Source organism: Fusarium flagelliforme (assembly GCF_020744385.1).
Source record: "Fusarium flagelliforme strain FIESC 12 MPI-CAGE-AA-0113 chromosome Unknown B0J16scaffold_5, whole genome shotgun sequence".
Lineage (NCBI taxonomy): Eukaryota > Fungi > Ascomycota > Sordariomycetes > Hypocreales > Nectriaceae > Fusarium > Fusarium flagelliforme.
In genome coordinates this window covers 2156194-2172529 of record NW_025763507.1, presented here as the reverse complement: position 1 = coordinate 2172529, position 16336 = coordinate 2156194, and the positions used below count along the sequence as shown (strand labels likewise).

At 47.7% G+C, this 16336-nt stretch overlaps 7 protein-coding genes across 7 annotated transcripts; 5 read left to right on the top strand and 2 right to left on the bottom strand.

Moving 5' to 3' along the window:
- Positions 1-354: 354 nt before the first annotated feature.
- Positions 355-1958, top strand: B0J16DRAFT_345008 (heme-containing dehydratase protein). The gene has a single exon (XM_046128223.1). It carries the CDS (start codon positions 642-644, stop codon positions 1719-1721), a length of 1080 nt encoding a protein of 359 aa, XP_045981399.1. The 5' UTR covers positions 355-641; the 3' UTR covers positions 1722-1958.
- Positions 1959-2035: 77 nt separating this feature from the next.
- B0J16DRAFT_401217 (uncharacterized protein) lies at positions 2036-2956 on the bottom strand (the record flags this gene model as incomplete). The annotated part of the gene is made up of 1 exon (XM_046132563.1): positions 2036-2956. One exon carries the CDS (start codon positions 2954-2956, stop codon positions 2036-2038), a length of 921 nt encoding a protein of 306 aa, XP_045981398.1.
- Positions 2957-4300: 1344 nt separating this feature from the next.
- On the top strand, positions 4301-5428 carry B0J16DRAFT_356748 (uncharacterized protein; the record flags this gene model as incomplete). The annotated part of the gene is made up of 4 exons (XM_046129493.1): positions 4301-4381; positions 4434-4718; positions 4770-5096; positions 5156-5428. The coding sequence occupies 4 exons, from the start codon at positions 4301-4303 to the stop codon at positions 5426-5428; spliced, it is 966 nt and encodes a 321-aa protein (XP_045981397.1).
- A 2254-nt stretch (positions 5429-7682) lies between these two features.
- B0J16DRAFT_345007 (uncharacterized protein) lies at positions 7683-8861 on the top strand. The gene has a single exon (XM_046128222.1). It carries the CDS (start codon positions 7922-7924, stop codon positions 8621-8623), a length of 702 nt encoding a protein of 233 aa, XP_045981396.1. The 5' UTR covers positions 7683-7921; the 3' UTR covers positions 8624-8861.
- Positions 8862-8951: 90 nt separating this feature from the next.
- Positions 8952-11198, top strand: B0J16DRAFT_345006 (heterokaryon incompatibility protein-domain-containing protein). Its single transcript, XM_046128221.1, has one exon. It carries the CDS (start codon positions 8977-8979, stop codon positions 10762-10764), a length of 1788 nt encoding a protein of 595 aa, XP_045981395.1. The 5' UTR covers positions 8952-8976; the 3' UTR covers positions 10765-11198.
- A 1066-nt stretch (positions 11199-12264) lies between these two features.
- B0J16DRAFT_386033 (uncharacterized protein) lies at positions 12265-12855 on the bottom strand (the record flags this gene model as incomplete). The annotated part of the gene is made up of 4 exons (XM_046131550.1): positions 12265-12380; positions 12429-12471; positions 12520-12587; positions 12693-12855. The coding sequence occupies 4 exons, from the start codon at positions 12853-12855 to the stop codon at positions 12265-12267; spliced, it is 390 nt and encodes a 129-aa protein (XP_045981394.1).
- Positions 12856-13841: 986 nt separating this feature from the next.
- B0J16DRAFT_344998 (26S protease regulatory subunit 6B) lies at positions 13842-15796 on the top strand. The gene is made up of 4 exons (XM_046128220.1): positions 13842-14339; positions 14399-14440; positions 14497-14595; positions 14651-15796. Exons 1-4 carry the CDS (start codon positions 14185-14187, stop codon positions 15618-15620), a joined length of 1266 nt encoding a protein of 421 aa, XP_045981393.1. The 5' UTR covers positions 13842-14184; the 3' UTR covers positions 15621-15796.
- The last annotated feature ends 540 nt before the right edge of the window (positions 15797-16336 follow it).

Here is a 16336-nt window from a genome sequence, read left to right as displayed (position 1 = left end):
CAATGAATTACACAGTGAGAAATGATAAATGATCAAAATAAACTTCAATTGACCCCTCACCTGTTCCGTTGTAACTTACTTACTCATCATCTGATCGGGATAAGTATATGCACTCCCGGCAATCAACACCACAATTTCCGGGACACATCCCGATGGCGCATCAAGACGAACCAATAGCAACTGATAGTCAGCGATAAAGATGAAGAGACCCTGCATTCGGAATTGTAAAAGATGCTTCTAGAATTGCGTGACGAGAGATTCAGGGTCTCCGTTGTCGCTCGGAATTCCAGGGACAGTGCCGATATATCAACTTCCGAGAGGACGGCGTGGCAGCCGTTCAACGCCAAGAGAGATAACGATTTGAATATACTCAGAGGAGGACCACGATATGAGGGTGAATTGTCCATGGCTTGATTCACATGGTCATGGTCATTAGTGTAATTTGGAATCTTGACTCTAAACCGAATAATGCGTGATCATTTCAACATATTGATTCCAAACAAGGGCGTCCTATCAAACGACATGCTCGCCTCCAATTCTAATTCCAGTTCCCCAACCCCTCACCTCACCATGTCCAACCTCATTGAAGTCACAGCATCCATCGCCAGGTCAACCAAAGCTCTAAGCTACGATATCTGACAATGTCCTGCCCAGTACGTATCTATCCGTTGCGCAAGCCCAAGAACCATCGCGTTCCTGTTCCGAGATGGCATCTCGCATTGCCTGATGATGTCACACATGTTTGCGCCGCGTATATCGGAGTTCAGAAACACGATTTCAGCCAAGATGCCGACCATGCTCGAGATGAGACTGTTGCAACAATTCAGTCATGGTTACGAGGAGAGACTGGTCCATCGGCATATGAGACATTTGCCGTTATTGATGGATGCGATGTACAAGAAACGACGATATGGGTCTGCTATTGGGATGACAAGACAGCATACGATGAAGGCCTTGAGAAACTCTCACTCAAGTCAATCTACTCCTGTTTGTCCCCACAAGGGCGTGCCTCAGTAGGCATCTGGCGAGAAGCCTTTATCACCGAGTATCCCAGACTCGAGACAAATTATTCCGGTCTTGACTACCTCCCCGGCCTCGCAAGACTTCCTGGTGCAACCTTTCCTGAACATACACTATCAGCCTATTGGGGCGCTGCCAGAGACAGAATCCCATCGTCTGCTCACGACCTTTTCCCTTCATCATCAGATCACACTCCTCCAACCACAACGCCCAAAGGTCTGGGACAATATCTCATCGGCACCAACACCGAGAATGTAGCTCATATACGCTCGGGTCAATTCTGGGAAAACTGCAGCCAAGAAGAAGCCGACTCCTACAACACAAAACTCGAGCCCACGCTCCGATCTGGCCTTGAGTACCTATGGGACAATTCCCCGGAGACGGGAGCTTTGGGACTGCGCTATCTTAGAAACCAGGATCCATCTTTCCCGGAGAGTGCTCCCCAAAAAGAGTCTTGTGGAACGGGCTTCTTTACTAGTCTCGAAGCTCTCGAGACATGGGCTAAGAGCCACAAGTCCCATCTGGCTATATACCGTGGTGCTTTGACTCATTACAAGGTTTTTGGAGAGGGCAGGAAGTTTAGGACGTGGCATGAAGTCTCGATCCTGAGAGAGGGAGATGCGAGATTCGAGTATGTGAATTGCGTGCCCAAAACGGGGGTGATATCGAGTGTGTATCTAAAGGTCGAGGAGGTGCTTTGAGATCTCGCCAGGGGCACGTAGGCATCCCTTTATATATCGGTTTAACTCTGTATACCTTCAGCAGGAGTGGTCCAGCGGTATCCGTCCTAGAAACCTATAATCTCTCTTTAATCACGAATCTAAAATCCTAAAACTCTCACCCGCTGGTCACTCCTTGCTTTTTGGAAGCCATGGGTTCGAATGGAAGCATGCCTTGGTTTTCTTTTTTACCATCACTTAGTCCTACTACATTTTGTGCATAGCTTCACTCTTGATGACTCAATATGCCTTTCAGGGAATAAAACCGAATGAAATAACAGTGTAGCATATTCTAACTAAACCTTTCCTGCCGTCGGAACATCACTCTTGACATACTCCTCAAAAGTGGTCGGCTTCAACTGAGACCTCAACCAAGGGAGATCAGCACCGTAAGCCCTCTCTCCAATAAACCCAAACATGGTATTCAAGTCCTTGCTCAGCCAGATCAGAAGGCGGGTCAAAAGACTGTAGGTGACTGGTACGCCTTTGCCGGTATATTTGATAAAGATGTCATCAATCTCTTTGAAACTGAGCTCCTCGCTAGCAATACTGAGAGCCTCATTCCGAATGCTGCGCTTGTCAGGCTGGAGAAGAGCCTCGACAGCCCATCTGCCGATATCTTTGGTCACGGTGACCTGCATCTTCTTACCGGCCATGTTCACCTTCCAGCCTGTCATGCAAAGTGCGCCTGGGAACCCCCACCAGGCATTGTCAGCGAACCAGGTTGGACGGATGATGGTGTAGTCCATTTTGTTGTTGGTGCATACGCCGATGAGATGCTTTTCGATAAGGAACTTGTCAGAGAAGGTCTTGCAGTACGAAGGATCCTTATCACTGAGTTCACGACCACCACGGTCAACAGACGAGTAGACAAAGTAAGGAACTCCATTGCTAGCGGCAGAATCGATGAAACCCTTTGCGTCAGAGACTTCTGTTGGCCCGTGGGCTTGAGCGAGGTAGATTCCAGTCATGGGAAGAATGGACTTGTCGAGTTGCTGGAAGATGGCTTCGGGATCGTTCAAGTCACCGACGATTATATTGATATCGTCGAACTTTTCTCGGAGTTTGACGGCTCCAGAGCCAGATGCTTGGCGGGTGAGAGCGTATACTTGCTTGGGGTTGATTTTGATATCGGGATGGTTGAGGAGGGCATCTACTGTTGCACCGCCTTGACGACCTGTGGCGCCTGCGACGAGGAAGTATTGGAGAGGAGACATGATATGGTTGTTATTGTGTTGATTGATGAGATTTGTCTGGATATAATCAGTGGTATCATAACATTTTATCTCTATTATATATTAATTTTCATACCCATGATATTCAATCTTGTGTCCATTACTTTCAAATGTCATTCAGTCTTGAACTATGGAAGTCATGTCATAACGTTACACTTAACTCGACAATTTCCTTTTTAGGAACTTATTGTTAGTAATTGAACCTCCCCGCGCGGTTACAGTACAGTACCAACTACCATCCATGATGGGCTGAAAGTGAGTGGATCTCCCGCGCGCGACTTTAGCCTGATGCAAAAGAACTTTGGTCCAAACAACTTGTCATGAGCAAAATACTACGTCTCGTTAAAGGCCACGTACCTCGGACTATGGAATAGGATCTGAGTAATCAGAGTCCGAGATCTCGAGTCTCAGCAGTATCCAATTATCTTACACGGCGCAGCAGTAGCAGCAGCAGATTACCGCGCGCAGATCTTGAGTTAACTTGACTGACTGATTCTTAGTGAAGTGGCAGTTCTCTTACTGGCTTGATTATTCATTCCCGCGCGGGCAATGTCGACACAATAACTTGGCACCCAGACACCCTTCCACTGGATTTAACTAGAGACATGGAATAGAATAAGAGGCAGTCGTAATGGAATGTTTATTGAGCGACAGATCTAGTAATTCCCAATACCACCAACATATGGTCTCAGTTGAATTCTAAAGGCGACTTCTAGAGGCCAATCATTACAGACCAATGCTTCCTTTTTTCCCTCATCTTGAGAAACATATCCTCATCTCTCGAGCCTCTAAAACTCGTGTGCTGGGTTATCCGTCTGTAACTTGGCGTACAACTGGACCATGGTATAGTTCAGAAGTGTTTTCAGAGCATCGACTACATGAGTGCAATGGCGTTTTGTTTGTTATGATTTCAAAAGACGGGTCCATGTCGTTTGAAACAATCTGAAGACGATTGCAGTGATTATCGCCATATTATGGTTTATTAGATATACTCTATCGTTCTTTATATTTCCATTCTATGATTCCGTATCACTGAAATCAAACTTGAATTCTTCCTACAGAGTTGCTGTTTGTGTCGGGTGTGTTTCTTACGATAGTGGGCCTTAAATCAACCGCCGACATTTCGGCGGAGCAAATTCCGACCATGACTTACAAAGCCTCAACTTGAACAACAAATCAACAATTTGTAAGAAAACACCCGAGATTGTATTCCAGGTCTTGTTAAATGAGTATATATATAATGGCCTTTAGCCATGTACCTCAATCAATACCATCACCATCACAATTTCAAAACAACTCACTCTCTCCTACGAACCAAACATCACAATGAATGTCACTATTGTCGGCGCAAACGGCGAGGTTGGCTTGTCCACCATCGCAGCACTTACAGCTTCTGAAACCAAGTTTGTAAGTTTCCTCCGCGTTTATCCCACGCATCCCGACATTAATAGCCTAGCAGAACTTGACCGCATTTGTTCGACCTGCTTCCATCAACAAGCCCGAGATTGAACAAATCAGGCAGATGGGGGCCTCAGTTGTGGCCATCAACCTCGAAAACAATCACCAAGAGCTTGTTAAGGCTCTTACCGGCCAAGAAGTTGTCGTGAGTTCTCTGGTCCCATTCACGACTGGTCCCGAGATTGCTCTGGCAAACGCTGCCAAGGAAGCTGGAGTCAAGCGTTTTGTCCCCAGTGGCTTCGGTCCAAGTTGTCCTCCTTCTGGTGTCATGCTTCTAAGGGAATTTGTAAGTCATTCCAATATCTATCTGCTAGTTTCTTCTCTGACAACTTTATAGAAAGAAATCATCATCAACCACGTCAAGAAAATCTACCTGCCCTACACCATCATCGACGTTGGTTTGTGGTACCAGGTTTCTCTCCCGCCTCTCCCATCTGGCAAGATTGATTACGCCCTCAAGTTCCCTGCCACGGTCATCGCTGAGGATGGCTCCCATGCCACAGCCATCACGGATCTTAGAGACGTTGGAAAATATCTGGCCAAGATTATCACTGATGATCGTACTCTGAACAAATCTGTGTTTGCCTACAATGAGATCTGGACTCAGGAACAAATCCATAGCCATCTGGAGAAAGTCAGCGGCGAGAGGATCCCTCGCAACCTGGTTAGTTTACAAACAAGCTGGAAGTTTGTTTGAAGTTGAAAAAGCTAACAAAAAGTCAGATGGCAACAAAGGACATCAAAGCTACTATCGCCACGGCTCAGACTGCGTATGACCAGAGTGACAAGTCCCTGCCTTTTATCTTTGGACTTGCAGGTCCACAGTACCTCTACTGTGAATGGTTCCGTCAGGATAACCTGCCAGAGCGCGCCGAGTACCTGGGTTATCTCAGCACAAAGGATCTCTACCCGGATTTTGAGGCTATCAAATATGTCGACTATGTGGATGAGGTGATGGGGGGCAATGCAAAGTCTATTTACGCCAACCGTGGATAGATGGTAAATATTGGGCCTGCATACAAGAGCCGATATAGAATTTCCTCAAGGTATTCTAGAATATTGATTTGAAATTTGATGACCTCGTCTCATGCCATGTACTCCTTGTCTCCGACGGCATGAGTCTCACTGACGATGTACATATAAGGATTCTCTGGTCTTTTGAAGAAGTATCGGACGGGTTCTTGCATATGTAACTAGCATTCAGTATCAATCTTTACTGCTGTGCATCAACTTGAGCCTCCAGAATAGCCAATTCGAATTTTCAGATATTAGCACAATAAAGCCAGCTTGGACTAGCTGGTGGGTGTCACAAGAATTGTCTTCTAAGGCTTAGGTTACAGGAGTAAAGTAGCCTAACTACTAGCCTAAGCTTGCATAAGGTAACCAAATTATTTCGTTTCTTATGCTCTCAGCGGCCAATCCTTCTGACACCCTGAAGACTAGATCAGATCAGATCAGATCAAACAATGGCTCCTCGCTGGCGGCGCCATCCGCTTGTGCTATTGACTGGGGGACCAGTCGGCGCAGTCTTGAGTTGAGGACTTTGTGAAATAACGGATTTGAGGCTGAAGTGAGTGTGAGGCATTGTCAGCCGTTGTTTCACCCAAATATTAATATTAGCAGTTATCAGACATGTCTCAGCCACGGATTTTGGTGTCGCCACGAAACACGAGCGAAATGAAACGTTGAACCTTGGACGTTGAGTTTTGTACCGTTAAGAAATACCGTTAATCCGGACCAACGGGTAAGTGTGTATACTTTGTTCTTGGAGAGATGTTACTGAGAAGCTGGGGTTAAATGTACGAGGAGACAAATAGAGTTATTATCAAGCAACTCGTTTATCGACACGTGCATTGCATTAGTTGATGGGGAACTAGATTTACTGTAAGAACATCAATTTCATTGTTTATCAGTTCCAATCCCTTGCATGGTCCTTTGATTGTAAAGTATGCAGGGTCAAGTCTGACTTGTGAAGCCACAGGGTAAGCTTTAACGCCTTGGTTGGAGTTCAACAAATGAAGAAACAGTCACAGATAACCTCGGCTTCTGTGGCAAGCCACCAAAAGAAAATATTTAATTAGAGATTGATTAGTTGTCTAAGACAAACTGACAATGCCATTGATCAGTCAGTCATTGTCTCATTGACCACAGGCAAGGGAATCGGGATTGCCGTATCAGTATCAGCATCAGCATCAGCATCAGTGTTGATGAACTGATTCCTACACTACTAATCAGTCAATCAATAACAGGCCATCTCACATCAGCAACCCCTGCCCCTTGCATGTTTTTAGCGGCGCATTCGGTTGAAGGTCAACCAGAGATAAGACAAACTGAGAGAAAACAAGAAAAAAGTGGCTGACAGTCAGTCACTGACTCTGAAAGAGTGTGACTGCACTGCATTAGCCTGATGCTAACTGCAGGGGCCGTTGATGGTCATTGGATCTGCTATCTACGCTAAGAAATAAGTGAAAAAAGCCAAAAAGTCAAAAGAGCACCCACCTACCTAGAGAAAGTTCCCCGGAGTGTGGACTTATGGGGGCACTCCACCGACAGCTCAGTGGACCTAGCGCAGGTACCCCACCGTAGCCAAGTTTACAGTTCACTGAGAGTCCGGCTAACTCGGCCCCGGGCCCCGGACCCCTTCGGATCGGATCATCACTGTCAAGTCAACTTGGGGATCCATACCTAGGTACCTATTGTTGGTGATATCCATCCATCCTTGATTTGTTTACTTAGGTAGTTATTACCTTATCGTTCAGGCTATGAATGCAAATGTAACCCCCAGACTCAATAAGTGCACATGCAGATAAAAAAAAAACCTGTCTTTCCTCCAATAAACGTCTTCTTCTCTAGACTCTACCTGTATGTAGACTAACCCCAGACAATCACACCTCATTTTTCTCTTATCAATGAGTCTTTTGTCTTTTACCCGCCCAAGATCCGATCCTAACCCTGATCCTTGTCCTTGCCCTTGCCCTTGTCCTTGAACCTCGTATTGTAAGACCAGCATCAAGCCCACCTCAGCCCAACGACTCTAGTGCAGGTACAAGAGACAGCTTCAATGAGGTCATGATTGGACCAAAGACGCAGTCTGCGGCGCAATGAGGAAAAATTGCCTCGTCTAGTTCATCTTGTGCAGTAGACTTGTTGCTTGACATTTACATGCTAGACTATCTAGCCTAGCCTCTTTGACATCCATGCCATCTAAGTTTCCTTGGTAAGACTAGATTAGACTAGATCAAGTCTCGTTTGAGTTTTTGTCTCTCTCTCTTTCTCCGCTGTATCGGGATGAGTCTGTTGTTTGTCTGTATCTCTTCGATGTGAATTGAACTTGGGTTGACTCTAGTCAAGATAAATACCCTCACCTCTGCCCCAGCCTTCTTCCCCTTCTCTCTCCAACTACACTCGCTACAGTCGTTATCACTCTCGCTCTGCACTTCACTCGTTACAAAGTCAGATCACCCAATTCCATCCTCTCAAACAATCACAATGGCTTTCTTCAAGGCTGCTGCTGCTGCTGGCCTCCTCATCGGAGCTGCCAATGCTTCTCCTCACTACCCCGTCTACGGTAACGGTACTCAGTACACCACCGAGGTCGTGACCGCCATCACCACCTACTGCCCGGCTCCTACCACCCTCACCTACGGTGACAAGACCTACACTGTCACCAAGGAGACTACTCTTACCATCACCGACTGCCCCTGCACCATCAGCCACCCTCTCAAGCCCACAAAGCCCATCATCCCCGTCCCTACTGTTGTCTACACAACTGAGGTTCTCACTGCCATCACTACTTACTGCCCTGAGCCAACCACTCTCACTCACGGCAACAAGACCTACACCGTCACTGAGCCTACCACTCTCACCATCACCGACTGTCCTTGCACCGTCACCAAGTCTCAGACCGAGCACTACCCTCAGCCTACCCCCGGCAAGCCTGGTCACCCCGGTAAGCCTGAGGGTCCCGGTCCTCACCCCACTGCTCCCGCTCCCGTCCCCGGAAAGCCCGAGCAGCCCAAGCCCGAGCCCGGTCACCCCGAGGCTCCCCAGACCACCGGCCCCGTCCCCGTCAACCCTACCGGCGACTACTCTCCTCCCGAGGGTACCAGCCCTGCCATTGTCACCGCTGCTGCCGGCCGCATCGCCCCTGCTGGTGTTTTGGCCTTCATCGGTGCCATTGCTCTCTTCTAAACTATGCTACTGCTTGTCACGTATATCTCTCAATATGATATCCATGATATGATATGATATGAGTCGACGACAAAGCGTTTGGGTCACTTTTTAATGATTAATTCATACATGATATGATTGATGGATGAAGGAAGCGTTAGGTATATAATTCAGTTCTAATTTTTGCACATAGATCTCACGATAGAGGTGCATACATCTTAATACTATAAAAGTTCATCTGAGCTTAATTACCTACTTGTATACTTGAACTCCAGAAATACCCTTTTACCGTGATGTAAGGTACCTACTAAGGTAACGATCAACCAATAGATAGACCGACAACTCATCCCCACTTCTCTCCTGCATCATTCAGCATGCGGCTCTTAAATGTCTCAACCCTCTCTCTACAAGAGTTCACTGGCCGGATCCCTTCATATGCAATACTCAGTCACACGTGGGGTGAACAAGAAGTCCTCTTCAGCGACATCGGTACTGTAGCTGTCGCCTCCAAACAAGGCTATGCCAAACTTACTGGCTGCTGCAGGAAAGCAGCTCAAGATGGCTTCGATTGGGTTTGGATAGATACCTGCTGCATCGACAAGTCCAGCAGCGCTGAGCTCTCTGAAGCTATCAACTCTATGTACTGTTGGTACCAGAGGGCAACTGTTTGCTATTCGTACTTGGAGGATGTGACCGACCACACTCTTACGCTGGCTTTTCCCGTCGTCGAGTTTTATAAAAGCAGGTGGTTCACCCGAGGATGGACTCTGCAAGAATTGATCGCGCCCCAGACCGTGGAGCTCTGTTCCAAGGAATGGAGTGTCATTGGCACCAAGAGAAGTCTCGCCTCAGGAATAGGCAGCGTCACAGGAATACCCATCTCAGTGCTGCGTGGAGCGAACCCTTCTACGTACAATATCGCCGAGCGAATGTCATGGGCATCAGCTAGAACCACCACGAGGGAGGAAGACTTGGCGTACTGCCTTCTAGGCTTGTTCAATGTCAACATGCCTCTTCTCTACGGCGAAGGATCAAAGTCGTTTCTTCGGCTACAGGAGCAGATCCTTAGACAGGAAGAGGACTACAGTATCTTTGCGTGGACACTACAGCAAGACAGTGATCCGGTCAATCATTATGTTCGCGCAACAGGATTCCTCGCTTGGTCACCTTCGCAATTCTCCAAGGGAGGACACAAGTCACAGAGCTTGAGAAACCATATGCCTGTCGAACCTTCCGGGGAGGCACATGGGGATCGAGAACCAGTGTATCAAGTCCTTCAGCAGAAAGACTATGACCGTATGTACCGAAGTTTCGATAGCATCAAGGCCATGAGAACAGCTCCCAACCCTCCAGAACTCACAAGTCGTGGTCTCCGTATCAGCCTTCCTATCATGACGCCCACAAACTGCTCTCTACCGACTCCCTCCCTGGCATGGCTATTTTACGAGGTGCAGGATCTTCTTGTTTGTGTTTTTCTCGAACACAATCGCGAGACTTTGGCCCAGATACACTGTAGAGCAAAGTCCATGTGTCTCGTTGGCGTGCCAAAATCACTCCTCAACCACTTCGAGTCGACCGAGCTGTTCATTCACCCAAGTGGTTATTTTACGGATAGCAGCATTTCATACTCTCCGACTCCAATCTTCTCTTCCAAAAGAGTAAAAGTGTTGTTGAAGATGCAGTCAACCAAGCCATCTTCCCTTGATGTCGTTCTGGCTTATCCCAACAACGAGTGGATGAAGCGAGAGACGTCGATGCACGACTCTTCATTCAGGGTTCTCTGGATTCGTTGCACACAAGGCTCACAGTCTTCATTGTTTAGAATCGACTTCGCGATATCGAACGAGAATGCTTCATGTTCAATGCGCGAATTGCCCGATTCTCAGACCAGTGACAAGATTGACGAGAGTCGCAAGAGTACCCTCTTCCGTGCATGCGTGCAGTACAAGAAGTCCTTCCTTGCTTATACGGATCGCGTTGTAAAAAGGTCGGCAAGGATACCTGAGACGGTCTTCTCTGCTGCTTTGAATCGGAAACCTACTTCCAAAGAGGACTTTGTGCTGTATGAGATGAGGGTCGACGCATGGGATGCGGTCAAGTGCCCGAGCTGGGTTCAGTTGAGTCTAATGCATGATCAGAGAGAATCTGACGATGGCTTGTGATTCCGCGTCAAGTGGAATAATTTACAGGATTTATGACAATCTATACCAGCATCTGGGCTACCCCCTTTTCTCCCACCCAGTAAAGCGGATAGAAGCAATGCAGTGTCTCCTTCTGGGCTGCTAAGTCTGGTTTCTATCTTACAAGGTAGACTCTCTCAAGTAATGGAAAGTCGAGCAGCGATAGTCCATTATTTAGTCATGGCTAACTTAAAAGACCCCGAATGCCACCCATCATTTCGAGATAATATTTCTCTGATATCACAACTTGTGCTCAGGAGGAAAGATTTGAGGAGCAAGGAAACTACCACTGAGGATAGTGATACTTGACAGCTCGATCCACGCAAAAACGTAAGGTAGTTTTTGGCATAGATATTTATGTCCTTACGATCTAGGACAGAAACAACAAACACTATTTGCCACATACTTCTGGCCTGTGACTCCGTTACCAAGTTGTGAGCCCTGAGTGAAGGACTATACAAGTGAAATGAGGCTGGGTACTTTAGTCTTCTACAAGTTGTCGTTCCGACCTAAACACTATATCCTTTAAGCTACGGCGTCCTTGATCATGGTAGTCGAGTCGTGTATACCGAGTCCTGGCAGCCATGGATGCTATTAAACAGCACGAATAGCAAGAGTTGTTCTCGCCTGGTACAACAGTCTTATCCATAGATGGCTTCGCTATCTATGTATGCAATTTGTCACTCGAAGGCCTTTATAATGTCAGTCATTATTTCTGTTGTTGTTGTCAAAGCAGATACTGTTGGCTTTTCGGTGACATCAGGGTTCCCGATCGGCCCCATCGCCCCGTTTTGTTAGCTCCGGCCCGGGCAGGTTATCGTTATCGGAAGGAAGAGAGGGAGGGGGCCGGCTCATTTCGGCCGCCAGTGATTGGTGTTGGTGGGGGAAGATCACCATCTCAGGTGTCATTTGACGTACAGGCCAGAACAGTCAAGTGATAACAATATGAATTGAGTCAACTAACAAACACCATGTCATCCCAAACGCCATCATCTCGCAGGAAACCAGCCCGACAGTAACAAAGATATACGCCGCAAAGAGAACAAGAAATTTTGCTTCAAAACACCAAGTGAAATAAAAACCAGTCCCTCCCTTATTGCCCGTGAATCCAGGCTTTGTCTTTGCTCCATCTAATTCCAAAGACCGATTCCTTGTGTGCCGGACGCTGAGGTGATGAATGCTTTGCCATTGCCTTGTAATACTCCGCCAAAGCCAAAGCCTGAAAGTGAGGCTGTCAAGTCGAACGACTAGGGAACCCTGTCCCGAGGTACTCCATCAAACAATGTCCATGCGATGCACAGGCTGAAACAAGTGTGGTCGTCTCGCCGCCTGGCGGAGAGGGGAAGAAAAAGCCGTGGGAATATTAACGCCGTAAGAAAAGTATAGTCGAATAATGAAAGAGTAGACGATAAATTGGGAATCTCGTGAGAAGGAAATGTCTATCGTAACCTGGTCCGGGCTTGCAGTGCAATGCAGGTCGATTTAATGAGGAAGCATGTTCTTGGACTCGTCGTCGCTCAGAACGATCTCGTGCACGGGATCGCGGCGGTTCTCGAGAGGAACATAGTCGCAGTCAATGTAAGACGGAAGGAAGATTTCTATCGCATGTTAGTTGCGAACCGATCTATGACATGGTTACAGCATACCGGGGTTCCAGGCGAAGCCTTGACTCGAAGAGAGGTAAGAGATCTTGACAAGTTAGTGAGACATGATGCCAAAGTGTTCAACTGAACCTACCAGTCGAGGAGGGCCCTCAGGATCGCCGACATTAATAACAGTGCATTCTTGCTTGGACAGAGAAGAGCCTACAACAAGATCAATTTAGTATAACGAAAACCAGTCGAGTGTATGATAAGGGAACCGTATTGCAGTAGCAGTCACAGTATGAAGGGGACCGGGCTTTCACTTACTCAAAAGACTCGGGCGGCGGTTGTGAAGGGCCTTATCCTTCCCGGCTGACGGCGGGGACGACGAAGGTGAGGTACCGAACGGGCTGTTGGTAGAAGAGCCAGCGCCCTTATGGAACGAGCGGTTAGCCGAGGGGCCAGCGGGAATGGCGATAGAGGACGACATGGTGCGTGTAGTTGAGTTGAGTGCAAGAACAGCCCAAGAGAAAACGAGGGGTATTGGTAATGACAATATTGGCGTGTGACGAACGTCGGCCGAGTCGTGAACGGCAGGGCGAAGAGGAGAGGAGAGGAGCGGAGAGCAGGACAGAGCAGATGACTGTGCTGTACTGTGCCGAGAGGTGGAATGACGCAACAAAGAGACGCACGCCGGACCGTTGTAGTATAGATAGGTAGGTAGTCCAATAGAGGCAGAAGACCGAGTTGCGGGAAGACAAAAAGCCAGTACGTAGAAGGGGGAAAAAAAGAAGAACAAGGTTGTGGTCGGGTATGTTGGAGATTGAACAAGTCAGAAGTAGAAAGTCCAGTGAGGTGACTGACTCCTCGGCCGCCGACCAGTGAATCACCGCCGCATCATCCCGTGAACGGGCGACTGATCCGACCCAGATAAGCCACAATACATAACGGTACTTGAGTTTACATGGAACTGTGCATGAAAGTACATGTTCATCCAATAATACAAAACACCAGATCATTTATCGTCAACTCATTACGGTACTTTGTATTATATCCTTCCCCTACAATCAAGGCATCTAGTCCCTGTATCTCCAAAACATCGCGGGACTGTCTTATCAGAGCCCATGCCAAAGACTCATGAGTCTCTTCTCACCGCAAAACCCGCCATATCAACCTTTGACTACACTGGTACATAAGGTAATTCATGCTCGGCCGCTAAGGCATTCCCCCAGCTTCAAGAGCCTCAGAAGGGTCAAGTGTCAAAGTACAGCAGCACGTCGCTCACTGTAACTATCATGTACCTACTAGGTAGGTAGCACTAACACCTCAGAAACAGTCCCCTTCAGGGTCCCCACGACGGTGTGGAGGCAGATCCCCCCATCAATTCACCAATCTGATTCACTCAACCACCCATAGAAGCCTTGGAGCCTTGGAGCCTTGCAGCTGCTGCAAGCTTGTAACCCCACTCCGCCCTGCCTAAAACATGATATCGTGAACCAATCAGAGCTGCTTGGAACTGGACCCTCACTGGCCTCAATGCTTACTGCTCTTTGACGTAGTCGAGTCACGTGAAGCTATCTAGCCTGGTGATGACTAAGTCGTCTTCGCGCTAGTTTACCTGAGCTCCTAGTGTCGTCGTCGTCGTTGCTGGCGCCTGGCATCTTCTCGAAGCAGCTCATCACTCATTCAACCACCGAACAACAAATAAGTTGTGCACATCCACGACATCGATCGCCAACGAATTCTTACACGTATTTGATAATACATCACTTTTCTTCGAGTCTTGCACCTGATCCCTAGAAACAACACAAGCGCAGATATGGGTGACGTCGCTGTCGAAAACCCAGCAAACCAAGTGGCACCTTACAAAAGGGCCGCGCACTCAGCCATTCCTACCATTGACAACTTCGAGGGCGTTTCGACCGATGGAGGAGATGATTACGCGAACTTGAAGAAGCTCCAGAGGCAACTAGAGTATGACGCTCCGATTCCAGATATCGCAAAGTGGCAGGGAACTGATAGCTTTGGTACAGGTACATTCAACTGCAAGAAGAGTATATCAAGGATGAACAAAGGTAATCTATCTCAAGAATTATCCTTCCTTAATATACACAGTGCTGATTGCGTGCAGGAGTCTGAAGCGAGAGCTGGTTCGAGCTCAAGAAGAGATCAAGCGAATTCAAAGCGTTCCATTAGTGATTGGCCAGTTTATGGAAGCGATTGACCAAAAGTATGCTTCTCTCCGCAGTCGTTCATTGAAGCTAGCTAACTTGAATTTCCCAAAGTACTGGTATTGTTCAATCTAGCACTGGATCCAACTATGTGGTTAGAATCCTTTCCACCCTCGACCGCGAGAAGCTCAAAGCTTCTTCCTCGGTTGCCCTCCACCGACACTCCAACGCCCTCGTCGATATTCTTCCTCCCGAGGCCGATTCCTCCATTGCCATGCTTGGCGCCGACGAGAAGCCCGATGTAACATACGCCGATGTTGGTGGTCTAGATATGCAGAAGCAGGAGATTCGTGAAGCTGTTGAATTGCCCTTGACACACTTCGATCTTTACAAGCAGATCGGTATTGACCCTCCTCGAGGTGTTCTCTTGTATGGTCCTCCCGGTACCGGCAAGACTATGCTGGTCAAGGCTGTTGCCAACTCGACCACTGCCAACTTCATCCGAGTCGTTGGTTCTGAATTCGTTCAGAAGTATCTGGGTGAAGGCCCCAGGATGGTCCGAGATGTTTTCCGTATGGCGCGTGAGAACTCTCCTGCCATTATCTTCATCGATGAGATTGACGCTATTGCAACCAAGCGATTCGATGCTCAAACCGGCGCCGACAGAGAAGTCCAGCGTATTCTGCTGGAGCTTCTCAACCAGATGGATGGTTTCGATCAGACTGCTAACGTCAAGGTCATCATGGCCACCAACCGAGCCGACACCCTCGATCCTGCTCTTCTGCGCCCTGGACGTCTCGACCGAAAGATTGAATTCCCCTCGCTACGGGACCGTCGTGAACGGCGCCTTATCTTCTCGACCATTGCCGGCAAGATGAGTCTGGCTCCCGAAGTTGACCTTGACTCTTTGATCGTCCGAAACGACCCCCTATCTGGTGCTGTTATCGCTGCCATCATGCAGGAGGCCGGTCTCCGTGCAGTCCGCAAGAACCGCTACAACATCATCCAGAGCGATCTCGAGGACGCCTATTCAAGCCAGGTCAAGGGTACGGGCGAAGAGAATAAGTTTGATTTCTACAAATAAATCAACTGGGTCAGTATTTTCGCTTTGCCGACTCTTATGTGTCAACTACGCTGTATTTCATACACCAACTTCCAGGCTAAGGGGATATATTTGGGGGGAAGACTATACGAACGAGGATAGTATAGAGGCTACAAAGGTAGACTAGGATTAATCAACGTGCCGATTTGGCACCAGCGATATGAACTCTTCTATTCCAAAAGCTTGTGATCCAAATTCAACTATGATATGTTGATTTCCAACTTAGCTACACTGCATGACATGTGCTTGATACATCTGCAGTGTGAGCGATGACGCTACCAGGCTTCAGCACACCCTACTTACCGGAAGGTTCCATGCAGGTGCATGTTCACAACATAAGATGACCAGCTAACAGAAGCGACAGAGTATTCATACTCGAAACAGTCTCGGTTGTCATTGATGGGGTTTAGTTTTGCAACCCACGTCTTCGAACTTGCCACCAGGGTATGCAGCGGTATCTTTGTTCATTCTCCATCCACTTGCTAACCTCGGAGCACAACATGCAAGTCGACGTTAGCCCAACACGCACACAAACTGGGTATATTGAACTGGAGAGTTCATAAATAACTTTCCGTTCCATTCCATTTCATTCATCCTGCCTGACATTCCATGTCTAATATTGCGCTTATAGGGGAAATAAAAATCTATGAACATTAAAACCATTCCAACAATGAAAAGAAGTAGGCGAATAGAGATAC